At 42.0% G+C, this 17,774-nt stretch overlaps 1 protein-coding gene across 1 annotated transcript in view; it reads right to left on the bottom strand.

Annotated features, from left to right (window-relative positions):
• Positions 1-17,774, bottom strand: part of LOC144504735 (uncharacterized) — a 117,131-nt gene that overhangs the window by 15,841 nt on the left and 83,516 nt on the right. Inside the window, exon 3 of the mRNA XM_078230479.1 lies at positions 15,897-16,016. Within this exon, the coding sequence (XP_078086605.1) occupies positions 15,897-16,016 (120 nt within the window). The remainder of the gene's footprint in view (positions 1-15,896; positions 16,017-17,774) is intronic.

A 17,774-nucleotide genomic window follows, 5' to 3' on the forward strand; every position in this document is an offset into this window, starting at 1 on the left:
TTCCCGCCATAGGAATCGTAGCGGGCGAGGGGGCGGACCATGCAAAGGTCTGTTGACTCCGGGCAGGATTTTCCGGGTTTGGGGCAAGCGCGGCCGGAAAATCCTGCCAAATGTTTTTAGTTGATTGGTTTCTCAGGCAGGACATTTCTTGTTACTTAAGATCATTGGTGCACGAGAACATCAAGATAGTAATGTATCAATTTAATTGTTTTGTCCTGTTTATGCCACCAAATCAATATGAACAACTAGTTACAATGTATCTTCAGCCTATTTTACACCAGCTCAGCAAAATATTAGCAGGGCATCCATCAGGAAATTGCAAGAGCTAATATATTATTATGGATAGAGGGCTGGTTAATGGATAGGAAACAAAGAATAGGCATACGTAGGATATTTTCAAGGTGGCAGGCTGTGACGAGTGGAGTGCTGCAAGGGTCAGTGCTGAGGCCTCAGCTATCTACAATCTATATTGATGACTGAGATAAAGAGGAAGCAACCAGTAATGTGTCTAAACTTGCTGATAATCCAAAGCGAGGTGGAAATGTAAATTGCAAGGTGGACACAGAAAGGCTGCAAAGATATAGACAAGTTAAATGACTGGGCAACAAGGTGGCAGATGGAGTATAATGTGGGGAAATGTGAGATTATTCACTTTGGTTGTAAGAATAGACAAGTAGAATATTTTTCAAAAGGTGGAAAACTTCTAAATGTTGGTATTCAAAGAGATTTAGATGTGCTCATACAAGGAATTCAGAAAATTAGCATGCAGGTACAGCAAGCAATTAGGAAGGCAAATCGCATGTTGGCCTTTATTGCAACAGGATTCCTGATATGAGATAGTTTTTAGGATGAGAGGCTGAGCAAATTCAGCCAATATTCTTTGGGGTTGAGAGGAATAAGAGGCGATCTCATTGAAACATACCAGATTCTGAAGACACTGAGATGTTTCCATCGGCTGGGGAATTAAGAACACAGAATTCAGAACGCAGTCTCAGGATAAAAGCTCGTTCACCGAGAACTGAAATGAGAAGAAATTTCTTCACTCAAAGGGTTGTGAATCTTTGGAATTCTCTGTCCCAGAAGGTTTTGGATGCTCCATTAATGTCTATATTTAGGGCTGGGATGGACATATTGTTGGTTTTCCAGGGAATCAAGGAATGGGCGGGAAAGTGAAGTTGAAGCCTGAGATCATCTAGGACAATACGGATGGTCTCTTTCTGCACTGTAACAATTCTGTACTTCTGTGATGGTGGAGCAGGCTCAATGGGCCATATAAGAACTAGGAGCAGGAGTAGGCCATCTGACCCCTCGAGCCTGCTCCGCCATTCAATAAGATCATGGCTGATCTTTCCGTGGACTCAGCTCCACTTACCCGCCCGCTCACCATAATCCTTAATTCCTTTACTGTTCAAAAATTTATCTATCCTTGCCTTAAAAACATTCAATGAGGTAGCCTCAACTGTATCTGGATCTTTTCTTCATTCAGGAAGGAAATGGTCATGATCATTTAGCTACCATTGCAAGAACGTATGAGATAGGAGCTGGAGTAGACCAGCAGAAAGCCACAAAAAAAGGTATAAAGAAAAGTAAGATGGATTATGAGAGTAAACTAGCTCAGAATATAAAAACAGATAGCAAAAGTTTCTACAAATATATAAAACTGGGCAGGGAATTCCACAGATTCACAACCGTTTGTGTGAAGAAGTTCCTCCTCAACTCAGTCCTAAATCTGCTTCCCCTTATTTTGAGGCTATGCCCCCTAGTTCTAGTTTCACCTGCCAGTGGAAACAACTTCCCTGCTTCTACCTTATCTATTCCCTTCATAATCTTATATATTTCTATAAGATCTCCCCTCATTCTTCTGAACTCCAATGCATATAGTCCCAGTCTACTCAGTCTCTCCTCATAAGCCAACCCTCTCAACTCTGGAATCAACCTAGTGAATTTCCTCTGCACCCCCTCCAGTGCCAGTATATCCTTTCTCAAGTAAGGAAACCAAAACTGTACACAGTACTCCAGATGTGGCCACACCAGCACCTTATACAGCTGCAACATAACCTCACTGTTTTTAAACTCCATCTCTCTAGCAATAAAGGACAAAATTCCATTTGTCTTCTTAATTACCTGCTGTACCTGCAAACCAACTCCTTGAGATTCCTGCACAAGGGCACCCAGGTCCCTCTGCACAGCAGCATGTTGCATTTTTTTACCATTTAAATAATAGTCCATTTTGCTGTTACTCCTACCAAAATGGATGACCTCACATTTACCAACATTGTACTCCATCTGCCAGACCCTCGCCCACGCACTTAGATTATCTATATCCCTTTGCAGACTTTCAGCATCCTCTGCACACTTTGCTCTGCCACTCATCTTAGTGTCATCCACGAATTTTGACACACTACACTTGAACCCCAACTCCAAATCATCTATGTAAATTGTAAACAATTGCGGTCCCAACAGTGATCCCTGAGGTATACCACTAGTCACTGATCACCAACCAGAAAAACACCCATTTACCCCCATTCTTTGCTTTCTGTTAGTTAACCAATCCTCTATCCATGCTAATACATTACCCGTAACACCATGCACCTTTATCTTATGTAGCAGTCTTTGGTGCGACACCTTGTCAAATGCCTTCTGGAAATCCAGATACATCACATCCACAGGTTCCCCATTGTCCACTGCACATGTAATGTTTTCAAGGAATTCCACCAAATTAGTCAAATATGACCTTCCCTTCATGAACCCATGCTGCGTCTTACCAATGGGACAATTTATATCCAGATGTCTCGCTATTTCTTCATTGATGATAGATTCAAGCACTTTCCCTACAACAGAAGTTAAGCTAACCGGCCTATAGTTACCTGCCTTTTGTCTACCTCCTTTTTTAAACAGTGGTGTCACATTTGCTGTTTTCCAATCTGCGGGAATCACCCCAGAGTCCAGCGAATTTTGGTAAATTACCACTAGTGCATTTGATATTTCCCCTGCCATCTCTTTTAGGACATCAGGACCAGGAGACTTGTCTACCTTTACCCCCATTAACTTGCCCAACATAACCTCTTTCATGATAATGATAGTTTCTAGGTCCTCACCTGCCATAGCCTTCCTGTCATCAATTTTTGGCATGTTATTTGTGTCTTCCACTGTGAAGACCGACACAAAATACCTGTTCAATGCCTCAGCCATTTTCTCATTTCCAGTTATTACATCTCCCTTTTCATCCTCTAAAGGACCAATGTTTACTTTAGCCACTCTTTTTTGTTTTATATATTTGTAGAAACTTTTGCTATCTGTTTTTATATTCTGAGCTAGTTTACTCTCATAATCCATCTTACTTTTCTTTATACCTTTTTTTGTGGCTTTCTGCTGGTCTACTCCAGCTCCTATCTCATACGTTCTTGCAATGGTAGCTAAATGATCATGACCATTTCCTTCCTGAATGAAGAAAAGATATTGGGGAATACATAATCCACAAGGTTGTAGGGATGATATTTCCTTAAAAATAAAACCCAATTCAGTATCACTTCTGCTTCACTCCAAAGCAAAGCATTGCACTTGACAGCGTTTGCAGCAGATATGCTCTTTAAAAATCACAAATTTTCCTGCCGAGTCACACACCATACCGACTTGGGCATACATTGCCAGTCCTTAATTGATGCAGGGTCAAAAGCTTGCAATTTCATCCTTAATAGTTGGACCACCTTCACTACTTGGAATGCAACAGCCAAAAGGACTCACCACCATCCTCTTAGGGGTATCTAGGGATGGGCAATAAGTGCCAGCCTTGCCAGAGATGTCTTCATCAGGGAGAATGACTAACAAACAAATTCAGAAGGTGTGCATCACTTACTATGTTAATGTTGCCTTGCATTACAAACATGCACAATGGCAAATGTAAGCAGGTATTGGGTTACACTGTGTACTCAATGGACATTTGTGATGTTTAGTTCTAGATTTGAAATAATATTGTGAGTTTCTAATTAACACTCAGGTTAGCATATGCTCCTTTCAATTCTTAAGCCTAGTTTGGAACCAGCCAGATTTTAACTTGTGTGAAAGACTCTAAATGAAATGAATCTGTCTCAACTCAAATACAAATGAGCAAATGCTAACACAACGTTTCCTACATATTAAAACAACAAATGCTGGATGAATCAGCAGCTCCGGCAGGATTTGGAGAGAGAGAAACACAGTTACCGTTTCAAGTCCATTTGACCTTTCTACAGAACTGCATCTGCTGTATTTGCTTTTGTAATAGCATTTCCTGTGTTCATTATACCAATGATATTGCCCACTAGAAATTTAGTTGCTGAATCAGATACAAGTTACTAAATTGCTATAGTACAAATCAATCAGGTTAAAGAACTACAAATCAGAAAAAACCCTTAAGAACATTCCTACACTGCCAGAAATGGTATTTCTAGCAATGGAAGGCTCCAAAAAGTATATGAAATCCCATACTAAGGGACATGGAAGTGTAGTGTAATTGTTGACACAAATCACAAACTCCAAGAGGCCAATTTGGGATCCAGGCCCAAACCACAAGCCCTAGCACTAGAAAGCTGTCTACAACAAATTGCCAATTTAGCTAAGTAAGTTATTTACATTCAAAAGAGATTGGTTAACTGCAAGAGCTAAAATAGACAGCCCTAAAAACACAAGATGTTTTGAACATAAATGTATTGACTACAATGTACTTTGGCCCTCATAGTTGCAAATGTAACTAGCCTTGATTTTGCAAGGCTCCATTTGAAGCTTGGGTTGCTTATTGCTTTGGAGGTGTCTTTTTGTGTGCAAATTGGCTGCCATGTTTGCAAATTGTTACATAACAATGATGACTACATTTCAAAAAATGTTTCACTGACTTTGAAGGGCATAAGGGTAGCACATCTGTAGTAAGATGCCAAAGCAAGGAACACTTGGGCATTCCCTGGTAATTGGAGGAGGTAAAGCTCATCAGATAGGGCCTGGGGATGCAGGAAGGCTATTCAGCAATCAGGAGGGGTAGACAGGCCGTAATTGGGAGGAGAAGGAAATCGCACTCCTTCTCCTCTGGTCATAATTCAGAAATGAGGGCACCTAGCATGTGCATTCTCATAACAATGCTTTTCTAGTTCTTTATGGATTATATAACAATATAACATGGGAGAAATATGATCTCAAAAAATGATGCCCTCATTACTGCCTTTTTTATGGAGTGGCTATCAAGACATCCAAGTGCCTCATTGTGTGAGATGGAGCACTCAATTAACATATGTAAATTGGGTTCCTATAATGTAATTCGGAGACCAATTTGAAATCCACAATTGCTGCATGGGTTTTCCAGGGATCAGGATTTCCAGGAATGAAAGGAAAACAGAAGCAGCTAGCTCTATAAGAAATATACGAATTAGGAAGGCAAATAACATGTTGGCCTTTATTGCAAGGTGCTTTAAATAAAGGAGTAAAGCTGTCTTGTTGCAGTTGTATACAGCAGCACCTGGAGTACTGCATTCAGTTTTGGTCTCCTTACCTAAGGAAGGATATATTTGCCAGAGAGGGAGTGCAATAAAGGTTCACCGCACTGATTCCTGGGATGGGGAGTTTGTCCAATGAGAAGAGATTGAGGAGACCAGGCCTGTATTCTCCAGGATTTAGAGAAATGAGAGGCTATCTCATTGAAACATACAAAATTTTTGCAGAGCTTGACAAGGTTGATACAGGAAGGATGTTTCTCCTAGCTGGGAGATCAAGAACCAGAGGACATATGCTTAGAATAAGAGGTATGCCTGAGGATGATAACTAATTTGATTGTGGCTTCAACTCCACTTTCCTGTCTACCCTCCATAATGCTCGGTACCTTTGTTGATCAAAACTCTATCTAATCCAGCCTTGAATATATTGAATGCCCCAGCCTCCACTGCTTGCTGAGGAAGAGAAATCCACAGATTAACAACACGCTGAGAGAAAAAAATTCTCCTCATCTCAGTCTTAAATGGGATATTCCTAATTTTTAAACTGTGTCCCCTATCTATGGACTCCCCAACAAGGGGAAACATCCTCTCAGCCCCCACCCTGTCAAATCCTATCAGGATCTCTTCTCATTCTTCTAAGTTCCAATGGGTATAGGCCCAACTTACTTAAACTTTCCTCATAATATAATCCCTCATCCCAGGAATCAGTCAAGTGCACATTCTCTGAATGCTACTAATGCAAGTAGAATTTTTTCTTAAGTAAGGAGACCAAAACTGTATATCAGATCTAAATAAGGCCCTGTACAGCTGTAGCAAGACTTCCCTATTGTTACATTCAATTCTCCTTGCAATAAATGCAAACATTCCATTTGCTTTCCTAGTCACTTGCTGTACCTCCATACTAACTTTTAGTCATTCATGTGCCAGGACACCCAGATCCCCCGGACCAAAGTGTGTTCCAAATGGTAATTGTAGACGGCCAGTCATAAAGCCCACCGCTGGATTCTGGCCGATGCTATAGGTGGGACCGCCTTGTCCTCTCTTAGCATTCCCTGTCGTGGCTTGTGGTCTGTAATAATGACAAATTTCTGTTCATAAAGGTACTAGTGGAAATTATTTTACACCAAATATCACTGCCAACCCTTCTTTTTTGATGTGGGCGTATTTGTGTTCTGTGATAGCCAAGGTCCAGGAAGCGTACGCAATTGGGCGTTCCTCTCTATTTGGCCACCTATATGCTAATACCACCTGGATGCCATATGGGGATGTGTCACAGGTCAGTAATATTGCTTTCCTGGGATCATAATATGCCAGAACGTTAGATGAGGAAAGCTGTTGCTTTCCTTCATAGAAAACCAGGGATATACTGGAAAACCACTCCCAAGCCTGATCCTTTTTTAGTAGTTGGTGAAATGGAGCCAGGATGTTTATAAATTTCCCATAGTAGGTTACCAATCCCAGAAATGATCTTAACTCCTAGATGGACGTGGGAACTGGGGTGCTTTTGATTACACCCTTTGGAGGACAGGGTGCAAAGCAGACTTGTCTACTCTGTAGCCCAGACAGGTTACTTGGGGGGGCCTGGAATACACATTTTTCCCTTCTTAAGCCTTGGAAAATCGACTTAGAACTGCCTCAAGGCTCTCTAGGGGTTCCTTATTTGTTTTTCCTATTATGAGGATGTCAACCAGATAGAAAGCAACCAGAGGTAGGCCTTGTAAAATATTTGCCATTGTTTGCTGGAAGAATGGGCAAGCTGACGGTACCCCAGGTAGCAATCTAGCGTATTGGTAAAGGCTCTTTGGAGTATTAATTGAGTAAAATTAAGGGCTGGAGGCCAGAGCGAATTTTATGGCACACTGATTCTCCAACAACCGATACGGCCACACTGGTAGCGACCTCCATTCGTACCGAATGTCCATTTAACCATACGTTTATCTTGATTGGATCCGATTTGGACATCGCTATGCAATTTAATGGTTCCAAATCAAATGTAGGTGGACCTCCCTGGATACCGGTCTATGGGTTGTTTTTCTAAATCTAGGTCTTGTAGAACCCCTTTGCCATTTCGACTCCGCATTTCAGCAACAATTACAATACGCTACTGAGCGGGATTCTGAAGGGATTTGTAACTGTTTGGTCAAAGTTTGGCTTTGCTTTGGGGCAGTGCTGTGGGCCGACCTGGAGTTACGTGTATCAAGATACTTCCGGAGTGAGGCTATGTAATCACCTGTGTTCAAGTGGTGGTTCCCACACTCAGTCGAACTGGCATGGGTGTCCACTTCCGTTGGGGTACCTTGCAACTCATATCCTCCACTGCAGCATTTTCCAATGATAAGGCCAGCTTTGGAATCTATCTGAAGTCCAGTTGAGCTTCAGCTCATAGGCCTTTTTGAATAGCTACTTTATTAGTCTTGCATACCAGACGGTCTTTAAGCATCATGTTAAGGGTTAAACCAAATTCGTCCGCCAGTCGTCTTAACCTAGTTAGGAAACCCGTAACAGATTCCCTTAGATCTTGGATCACCAAGTAAAAACGATAACATTTCAGAATTAGAGGTGGCTTGGGGTCATAGTATTGTCTAACTAGTTCAGTCAATTCTTGAAAGGTTTTAGTATCCAGTGCCTCAGGGAAAGTTAAACTCCGAATAACAGCAAATGCTGAAGCACCATTATGGCAGACAAAAAACAATGGGTAATTCTCCTGACTGTCAGGAGAATTACCCATTGTTTTTTGTCTGCCATAATGTCATTTGCCCAAAAAAAGTAACGCATGCATTCCACATATTGGGCCGAGTCTTCGATAGCAGGATCGAATGAGTTTAGTTTTCCAAACAAAGGCATGATGCATAAGAATGGCTTACCCCAACTTAGGCCAACTGTTGTGAGCGAGTTCCTTCAGGGTCGTGCTTTACTTTGTTTCCACTGAAATAACTCCTCCAAGGCCAGTGTCCCTTCACCCAAACTTAGATTTATTTACATAGTCAGCAACACTCAGACAGGTACTTGTAAGGGGTATAAACCCAGAATCCCAGTAACCCTGACACTCCAGTTATATACATCACTGTGCCATTATTGCCTTAATCAGGGAGCTTGTATTCTAAGAGGGCCACATTGTGGGCCTCGTTAAAGTCATTACAATCAGAAGCAAGGAAAATCTGGTACAAATGTATCTCGAGTGTTTTGATGAGATAGTTTGATACTTTGAAAATTTTGAACATCATATCACTACTGACCCAGCAATGAAGCCAGTGATTCACCCTCACCAAAAGAACTAAGAGGAAAGCTTGAAAGAGATCTCCATGAGGTGGAAGAAAAGTTGATCGCTATAGGTCTACAAACTTGGTAAAAATTCTTTGAGGTGAAAGAGGAGATAACTGGACAGCTAAGAACTTGCGCAAATTCCAAAGAGCATAATCAAGCAATAAAGAGGAATCACTACCCCATTCCAACATTGGAAGAGATCACACCAGCACTGATAGGGGCAGAAGTTTTCAATAAGCTTGATGACAGAAATAGTTACTGGAACATGAAGGTTGATGAGGAATCTTCACTGTTGACAACATTCAACACATCCTTTGGTCAGTACAAATTCCTGTACCTACCATTTGCCTTAGAGTGAGCCTGAATGTGTTCCAGCATAAAGTAAATGTGACATTCACAAGATGCAAACACAGGCAGTTGGTATAGCTGATGGTGTGGATGAAAATAGATCACAACCACCACCTACTTGAAACTATGGAAAGAACCAGGAAAACTGGAATCAAGCTAAATACAGACAAGTGCTGCATTGTGAAGGTGACAGAATGCCAGCTCTTTGGAATGGTGTACACACCTGATGGAGTCAAGCTGAGTCCTTAAAAGGATAGGCATCTCTGAGATGAAAGACAAAAGACAAGAGTTGAGAAATGTCCTTGTCTTGATCCAAGACATGAATTCTTTCATATCTTACATGGCAGAACACACAGCAAACCTACAAGAGTTAAAGTAGATGTTGAGAACCAGTGGTCAAAGTCACATCAGAGGGGGTTTCAATAAACTTAAAGAAGTAGTATGCAAGGAGGCAAGTCTGTCATATCACAACAGAGGAAGGGATTTCTGATAGTGTTATATGTGACAATGGAGCCCAATTTACCTCCAGAGAATTTTAGTAATTTGCTGAACAGTATGGGTTCAGTATCATTACCCCATCACCACATTACCCAAAAAAGACACGAACAGACAGTCCAGAGAACCCTCATGCAATACCAAGTGACAAACAAAGACCCAAACCATGCCTTATTATCACTCTGATCTACACCTCTCAAGGCTGACATGAAATCACCTGCAAAGCTGCTGAATGGAAGAAAGTATAAGAAAATTCTGCCAAGCAAGGCACTCCCTCCAAATGACCAGGAAACGACAACTCACGGATGCAGAATTAGGAGATCAGCACTTCAATGAGCATACTAAATCCCTGTCTAAGCCATTGAAAGAACACGTGCAGGCTCCAATCATGAAAACCTGGAACCCAGCAAAACATTGTCGGTGAAGCTGAGACTCCAAGGTCATATGTCACTGAGACTAAAACCGGAAAGCAAACAAGAAGGAAGAGAGGCAATACTTGACCTACTCCTGACTGGAGAAGCAGAAAAGATCATGAACAACAGCAGCAGCATTACTAACCAGTGAGATAACATCACCAGCATCACCAACAAGCGGTGCAACATTAATGTCAGCAGCAAGTCACACAACATCAGAAACATCAGGCACAACTCCTATAACACCAGGAGCAATATGCATATCACCGATGCAGCATGTCAACGCACCATCAAGAGCGATGAAATCCATGTCAGGGGCACATATCCTGACTACCAAAGCAAAACTGTGAATGGGAATCTTTGAAAAATAAAACAAGCTGTAAAAGATTCTTGAAGTGTCCAGTTCAATTATAAAAATTGACTGATAATCTTCTTTTGTTCAATATTATATGTAAAAATGTTCATGATTGGAATAGTTATATTGACATAGAGGCATTTTAAAAATGCATTCTTGGTATATGGGTGCGACTGGTTCGGCCAGCATTTATTGCGCATCCCTAATTACCCTTGAGAAGGTGGTGGTGAGTTGCCTTCTTGAACTGCTGCAGTCCTATGGTGTAGGTTTCTATGAGGGGGAGAGTTCCAGGATTTTGATCCAGCGACAGTGAAGAAAAGGTGAAATATTTCCAAGTAAGGATGGTGTGTGGCTTGGAAGGGAACTTCCAGGTGGTGGTGTTTATTTTAAGAAAAAGAGATATGATATTATATTATTTGTAATAGAGCTTGTTATGATAATGCACATCTGGGGTGCCAGCACAGCAGTCATGATGTGCCGAGTAACAATATATCAGCCCATTCGGTTTACTAAGCACATGGAGAGCAGAAAGAAAAATACTCGAAGTTCCAGCATTTAGAGTATAAACTGTGATTATTTCTAATTTATGTGAATCAGAAGACATAATATCCAATTTAAATCTTTAATCTGCTGATGCCTCCCAATCCCCTCCTGCTTGTTGTTCAGGGTTGATTGTTTTTATTGCCTCTATGATTATCACTTGCTTTCTCTCACTGTCTTGGGAGAGGAGGGTAGAGAAAATTAATGGAAAAAAGATGAGAAAAGCAGATAAAAAGGATTTAAAAGAAAGTAGAATACATTTATGTTGTTCCAATGACAGATGCACCATACTCTTTACTGAGTTTATTTTTGGCATGAATGAGCATTTTGAAACTTGTAGTGAATGCTGGAATAGTCCAATCTCCATACCTGCCACTTGTACCCTTGCAGAAGGGAAAAAAATCTCATACCTGAGGCTTGAAAAGTGCTTGCATCTTTCATGGAGGAATCAACCCCAACAACCTCCACTGATAAATTTAAGTGTTACTTTACCCATGAGACAGTAGTAGAGACACAGACACATCACTGCCTATTAGTCTCAATTCCTTGCATAATTATTTAAGCTGTAGGAGGCAGACAACGTTGCTGCTTCAGAACTACTACATAATCTTATGCAGACTGCAATAGCAAGGTATTGACCAACACAATCAGACTGCATGACACCGAGCAGTCTCTGCCTGGAAGTCAGTCAAGCATGTCCAAGATTATGAACAGTACCTAATTTGACCTCTAGTAGATGAATTCCAGGATAGAACCCAGAAAGGCACCAACCACCCTGACGAACAGCAGCCAGCAGCAATGACTCACAACTCTACAAATTTGGCCTGGGACAAATTGCTGAAGAGATTAACTTCAGTAATCAGCCTGCTCATTTAGGTTGCTTCAAACCAGTCAACTTAGTCAAACCTCCCTTAAGACAATTTGCGACTTGATCAGCAAGAAATGTCAATTGTTTCTTGCCTTTTCTGTGCAGCTCTCCACAAGACAGTTAAAAAAGCTAAACCCAGGGTGTCAGCTCTCCTTCCCATACTCAAAATATAACACCAAACATCCAGCAAATCTTTACCAAGAGCAATGAAGCGATGAGAGACTTCATAACCTACACAACTGAGGAGCTATAAATATTACTGTTCAATTTAGGTAATATAAAGAGTCCTGATACAGTAAAAACGGAAAGATAATTTCCACTGGATAAGGAGCTATCAATTTAAAATCTGCATGAAGACAAACAGTTAAAAGAACATTCTGTACACAGACTCGTTCGAGAATGTAATGTTTTGCTGCTGGGAGTGGCTGAAATTAAGATAATTGCATTGCTTAAAGGAAGAGTAAATATCTCAACAAAGAAAGGAAAAAAGCAAGATATTTTTGAATAGCTATCACAAGAGCCAGCACAGATATTGGACTGAATGGCCTCCTACTAAATCTCAAAAATTCAAAAAATATACTGTAATGTTTCCCTTTCACACCGCAGTCGCTGTGTTTTGTAACACAACATTTCACTTTTCTGTCATTGAGATTAATTTAACCCAGTATGAGCCACTGGGACATGGGTGTGGATTTGAAAATTTCAGAAAGGGAAATCCAATCACAGCCACCTCTAGTTTTAGCAGAGGTGAGTTGAGGGGTAGATGTCTAATCTCCTGTCTAGAGGTGTGTCCCTCATTTCATTATTATAATTAGACTGCCTGACTCAGATTTTATTTGTGCTTCAGGTTTAACAATGGGGGCTGAGTTTCCCAGGCCTGAAAACCTAACAGCTGAATAGGACTGAAAATGGCTGGATTGATCAGGCTTTCCTGCATTGTTTGCAGGTCAGGAGGAGCAGGATTGCTTCCCCCAGTCTAGCAGGCTAACTTATTAATCATAAGGAAAGTTAAGTTTAACTCCCCCACCCCAGGACGAACAGAAGACAGAAAGGCGTGGGTTTAAAAATTGTAAAATGGGAAAACCTGACCACAAACAATAGGCCCACCCCACCTCCCCAAATATGATTGGCCAGCCGACCTCTCCCTTCCTGTGATTGACTCGCGAATCCCACCAAGTCTCTGACCCCTCACCAATCTCCCACTGAACCTCCCCAGCAATGTCCAAGTGATAATCTCTCTATTAACCCTCAGTGATGTCCAACCCATAAACTCCCTGCACAGTCATTCTCTCTAGCCTCTGAATATCTGGCTCATAATCTCTGCAGGTCACATTCCCTATTGTCTGGTCCACAATCTCTCTGGGCTCTCCCATCTAATGTCTGGTACACCACTTTTGTGGGGAGACACCCTCACCCATGTTCAAACGATGATCTCTCCATTTAAGCCCGGTGTATCAGCACAAACAGATGCCACCCACATTTATTATAGTCTCCAAGGTATATACATTGCCAGTATCTGAGATTGAGGGATGTGTGCGCCAAATAATGTGAGGGGACATCTTCATTCGTGCTGTGCTGTTTAACTCTCTCTTCTTCTTTGGGCTGTTGTGGTTAGGTAGGTGGCAGATCTTGGGTGTCTAGAAGCAGAAAATTAGAAGGGGAGGGTTGGGTTAAGGGATGGCTAAGTGCGATGGAAGGCAATAGGTCCATGGTGACACCTTATGCATGTAGCTTGCTCTTCATGTCTTGCAGCAAGATGAGAGTTGAGAAAGGGCATAAGTAGAAAGATCCAATTGTCCCCAGTGTTCTTAGTAGCACCACAGTCCAGGACCTTGTCGCAGCTGGCCCAATGATGAGGACAACTTTTCATTCATAGAGTTCAAGAAATACAGGTGTTCCTGTTTCTCATAAGTTCTGCCCTGTTGTCTTCTATTTATGTGCCCCTTTTCCAGCAAGAGAGAGGAAAGAATGTCAATATCCATTATGTCCTGTGATGAGGTGATATGTCTGCCACAGTTGAATAGCTTGAGGTATGTGTAGGCACCAAGATGCGGGGCTGAATGGGTAGGCCGATAGGCAGGTAATTAGGTAGGTAAGCAAGTTGGTAGGTAGGCAAGAGGGTGAATGGGTAGGTGAGTGTTATATGCTTAAGTGGTTGCATGCAAGTTAATAATTATAGTAACTTTCAAAGTGTAATTGTAACAGCTGTTCCCACCACCCTTTCAGGTAGTGTATTCCCGAGCCTAACACAACAATTTATCCTCATAGGATCATATAAATTTATGGCAAATGATGCGATTCAATTCATTGAGCTTTGTGCCATAGCTTGTCCTCACTTTCCAGTATACTTCAAGTGCATATCCAAATATTTTTAAAATATAATGAGGGTTTCTGCCTCTACAATTTTTTTTTAAAAAGGGTCTTGTTCCAGACCCTCACCGCTCTGTGGATGGGAAAGTTTGTATTCAAGAGGCGGCTGGATATAGCACTTGGGGCGAATGGGATCAAAGGTTATGGGGAGAAAGCAGGATTAGGCTATTGAGTTGGATGATCAGCCACGATCGTAATAAATGGCGGAGCAGGCTCGAAGGGCCAAATGGCCTCCTCCTGCTCCATCTTCTATGTTTCAACTGCCTCTGATTCTTCTACTAATTATTTTGGATCTAAGACCGCTGAAAAGAAAAGAGCTGTGGTGGCTCCTAATTTTACATACTTTAACTAAGTCTCCCCCTCAGCCTCCTCTGTTCCAAAGAATCCACCCTCAGCCTGCCCTTCCCTTGTAGTTCCTGGCAACATGCTCATAAATTTCCTCTGTACCTTCGCTAGCACATCACATCCTTCCTGTAATATGGTGCAAGCTGTATTTTACCTGTGACCTAACTTGTGTCTTATACAGTTCTATCATAACCTCTCTGCACTTATATTCTATGTAAGAAGTCTCACAACACCAGGTTAAAGTCCAACAGGTTTATTTGGTAGCTTTTGCTACCAAATAAACCTGTTGGACTTTAACCTGGTGTTGTGAGACTTCTTACTGTGCTTACCCCAGTCCAATGCTGGCATCTCCACATCATCTTATATTCTATACCATGGCTAATAAAGGAAAGTATCTCGTATATCTTCCTTATCTGCCTGTTCTGTTGCCTTAGAGGATCTATGTACACGCACTTCAAAATCCCTTTGTTCAACACATTTCAAATCTGACAATTTATTGTGCGTTCTCCTGACTTGATAGAGTCGAAGTGTCAGAGAACGCAGAAAAGGCCCATCGGTGCATCGATTGATGCCCTCCCCAAATGCAATACCTCACACTTCTCTGGATTGAACTCCATTTACCACTTTTTACCCCTGACCAGTCCATTGATTTCTTTTTGTATCATCTAGCCTCTGATCCTTTTGTCAATTATCTTAAATCTATTCTCTTTGTCTATGTGTCTTCCTCCTAAAGGCCTTCCTCTTTACTTTACAAAAAACACTTATAATTTTGAACATTTCTATTAATCTAATTAATAGGTGAAATGCATGTAACTGCACAACTAGTTTTGTACTTAAACCATAGTAAGAAGTCTCACAACGCCTAGTGACTTCTTACTGTGCCCACCCCAGTCCGATGCCGGTATCTCCACATCATGGCTACTTTAACCATGATATGTAATCCAGCCTGTAAACCAACAGCTTAATGAGTATGGTGGTTCTGCCTGGACAACCAGCAGGAAGCATAGCAAAGTACTAATATGCTGATAGTTTCAGCTGCATAAATCCAGTACTTCTGCTTAAATTTAGTCAACCCTATTTTCCATTAACATGTCCATAAGCTCTCTGCACTTTGGTAAATGGGGTGTTGCCCTACATCTGAAGAGTCTGCACACTCTATCACACAAACAAATGGAAAGGGGGGGGCGGGGGTTTCCCAGGCAAGGTGAGGCAGGTTTGAATGGGAAAATAAATCCCCTAAATGTGATATTAGGTTAGGATCCTGATGTCATCCCAGTATCCCTTTGTTCCCTTTTGTGCATGATCTTTGATCTCTTCAGCAGTGCCCAGTTACCTCTGAGGGAAACCCTCCACCACTGTCCCTGTCTCCAGAACCTACTCCTGCATGTGATGCACTCTTAACCTTGTGCCAACCCATCTATCTGGAATACATGACTCACCGAAGTATGTGTATCTGCACTGGTGGAGGATGCGCATGTGACAGTATAGCTTCAGAATGCTTGCTCTCTGAGCACTCCTTGGCTGGTTTGTCATCATCTCCTTTAGGATCTGGAAAAGACCTGTGGGAGATGAAAGACTCAAGTTAGTGCTAAAAGTAGGTAAATGGGGTTGAAACTTAGTTAAGATCATGGCAGTTCATATACTGGTATCAATGAGGACAATAATCTCTCCTTCAACGTCAACAAAACGAAGGAGATTGTCATCGACTTTAGGAAGTGTAGTGGAGAACATGCTCCTGTCTGCATCATCGGGGACGAAGTAGAAATGGTCAAAAGCTTCAAGTTTTTAGGTGTCCAGATCACCAACAATCTGTCCTGGTCCCCCCATGCCGACACTATAGTTAAGAAAGCCCCACCAATGCCTCTATTTTCTCAGAAGACTAAGGAAATTTGGCATGTCAGCTACTACTCTAACCAACTTTTACAGATGCACCATAGAAAGCATTCTTTCTGGTTGTACCACAGCTTGGTATGGCTCCTGCTCTGCCCAAGACCTCAAGAAACTACAAAAGGTTGTGAATGTAGCCCAATCCACCCTCCCATCCATTAACTCTGTCCACACTTCCCACTGCCTCAGAAAAGCAGCCAGCATAATTAAGGACCCCATGCACCCTAGACTATTCTCTTCCACCTTCTTCAATCGGGAAATAGATACAAAAATCTGAGGTCATGTGCCAACCTACTCAAAAATAGCTTCATCTCTGCTGCCATCAGACTTTTGAATGGACCTACCTTGCACTAAGTTGATCTTTCTCTACACCCTAGCCATGACTGTAACACTACATTCTGCACTCTCTCGTTTCCTTCTCTATGAATGGAATGCTTTGTCTGTAAAGCGCGCAAGAAACAATACTTTTCACTGTATACTAATACGTGACAATAATAAATCAAATCAAATTCAATGTGATTGACAGTTAAGTGCCAAGTGGCAATGATTCATCTTATACTGTCACCAGGTCTCTGTGCCACTCCCATCACTCCATTGCCAATGGCTAGTACCTCTGCCACCATCCCAATCTCAACGTTTACTCCTCTATTATGGTCATGATGACCATGGTGGCAGGCTCACTACAGTTCTCTATCCCTCCCTGGAGTTGTGGGTTCTCTTCTGCAATGAGAAAAGGCAAAATGTAACGAGCATGAGAAGTAATGGTGTTGAAGATGGAATGAGAACATTTGAGGGCATGACTGTGAGAAATAGCTGTCAGTGGGCAATAGGATGAGAGGTAGTCTGAATGTTGTCTGTTGAAGTGGGAATTTGAGGAGTGGGCTGGAGAGAAAGGAATGTATGTAACAGCAAATGTATTGATCAAAGGTGTATGGTGCAGAATAATGCTAGGGTGGTCAGAGTGATGGCTGCCAACTCAGAGTGGGATGACATTCATCTGGTTGGACCGAATGAAGTAATTAAGCCTTTTACAGCACTCAATCCAGGTCCTGGAAATCACACTCATGTTGCTCATCATGTCTGCAACTTGAAACCAAAAGACCATAAGATATAGGAGCAGACTCAGGCCATTCAGCCCATCGAGTCTGCTCCACCATTTGATCATGGCTGATATGTTACTCAACCCCATTCTTCTGCCTTTTCCCTGTAACCGTGCCTCCTTGGTTTGGCTGGCTGGCCTCTTCCTGCCGTCTTCGGGGATGAGAACTTCTCTGCATCCATCATTACTGTGGGGGAGCACTCCAGCGGGCATTCGGCCTCTGATCTTCAGGTAAGCGTTCTCCAAGGTGGCCTTCACGACACATGACAGCGCAGAGTCGCTGAGCAGAAACTGATAGCCAAGCTCTGCACACATGAGGACGGCCTAAACC

Source organism: Mustelus asterias, chromosome 15 (genome assembly GCF_964213995.1).
Source record: "Mustelus asterias chromosome 15, sMusAst1.hap1.1, whole genome shotgun sequence".
Taxonomy (NCBI): Eukaryota; Metazoa; Chordata; class Chondrichthyes; order Carcharhiniformes; family Triakidae; genus Mustelus; species Mustelus asterias.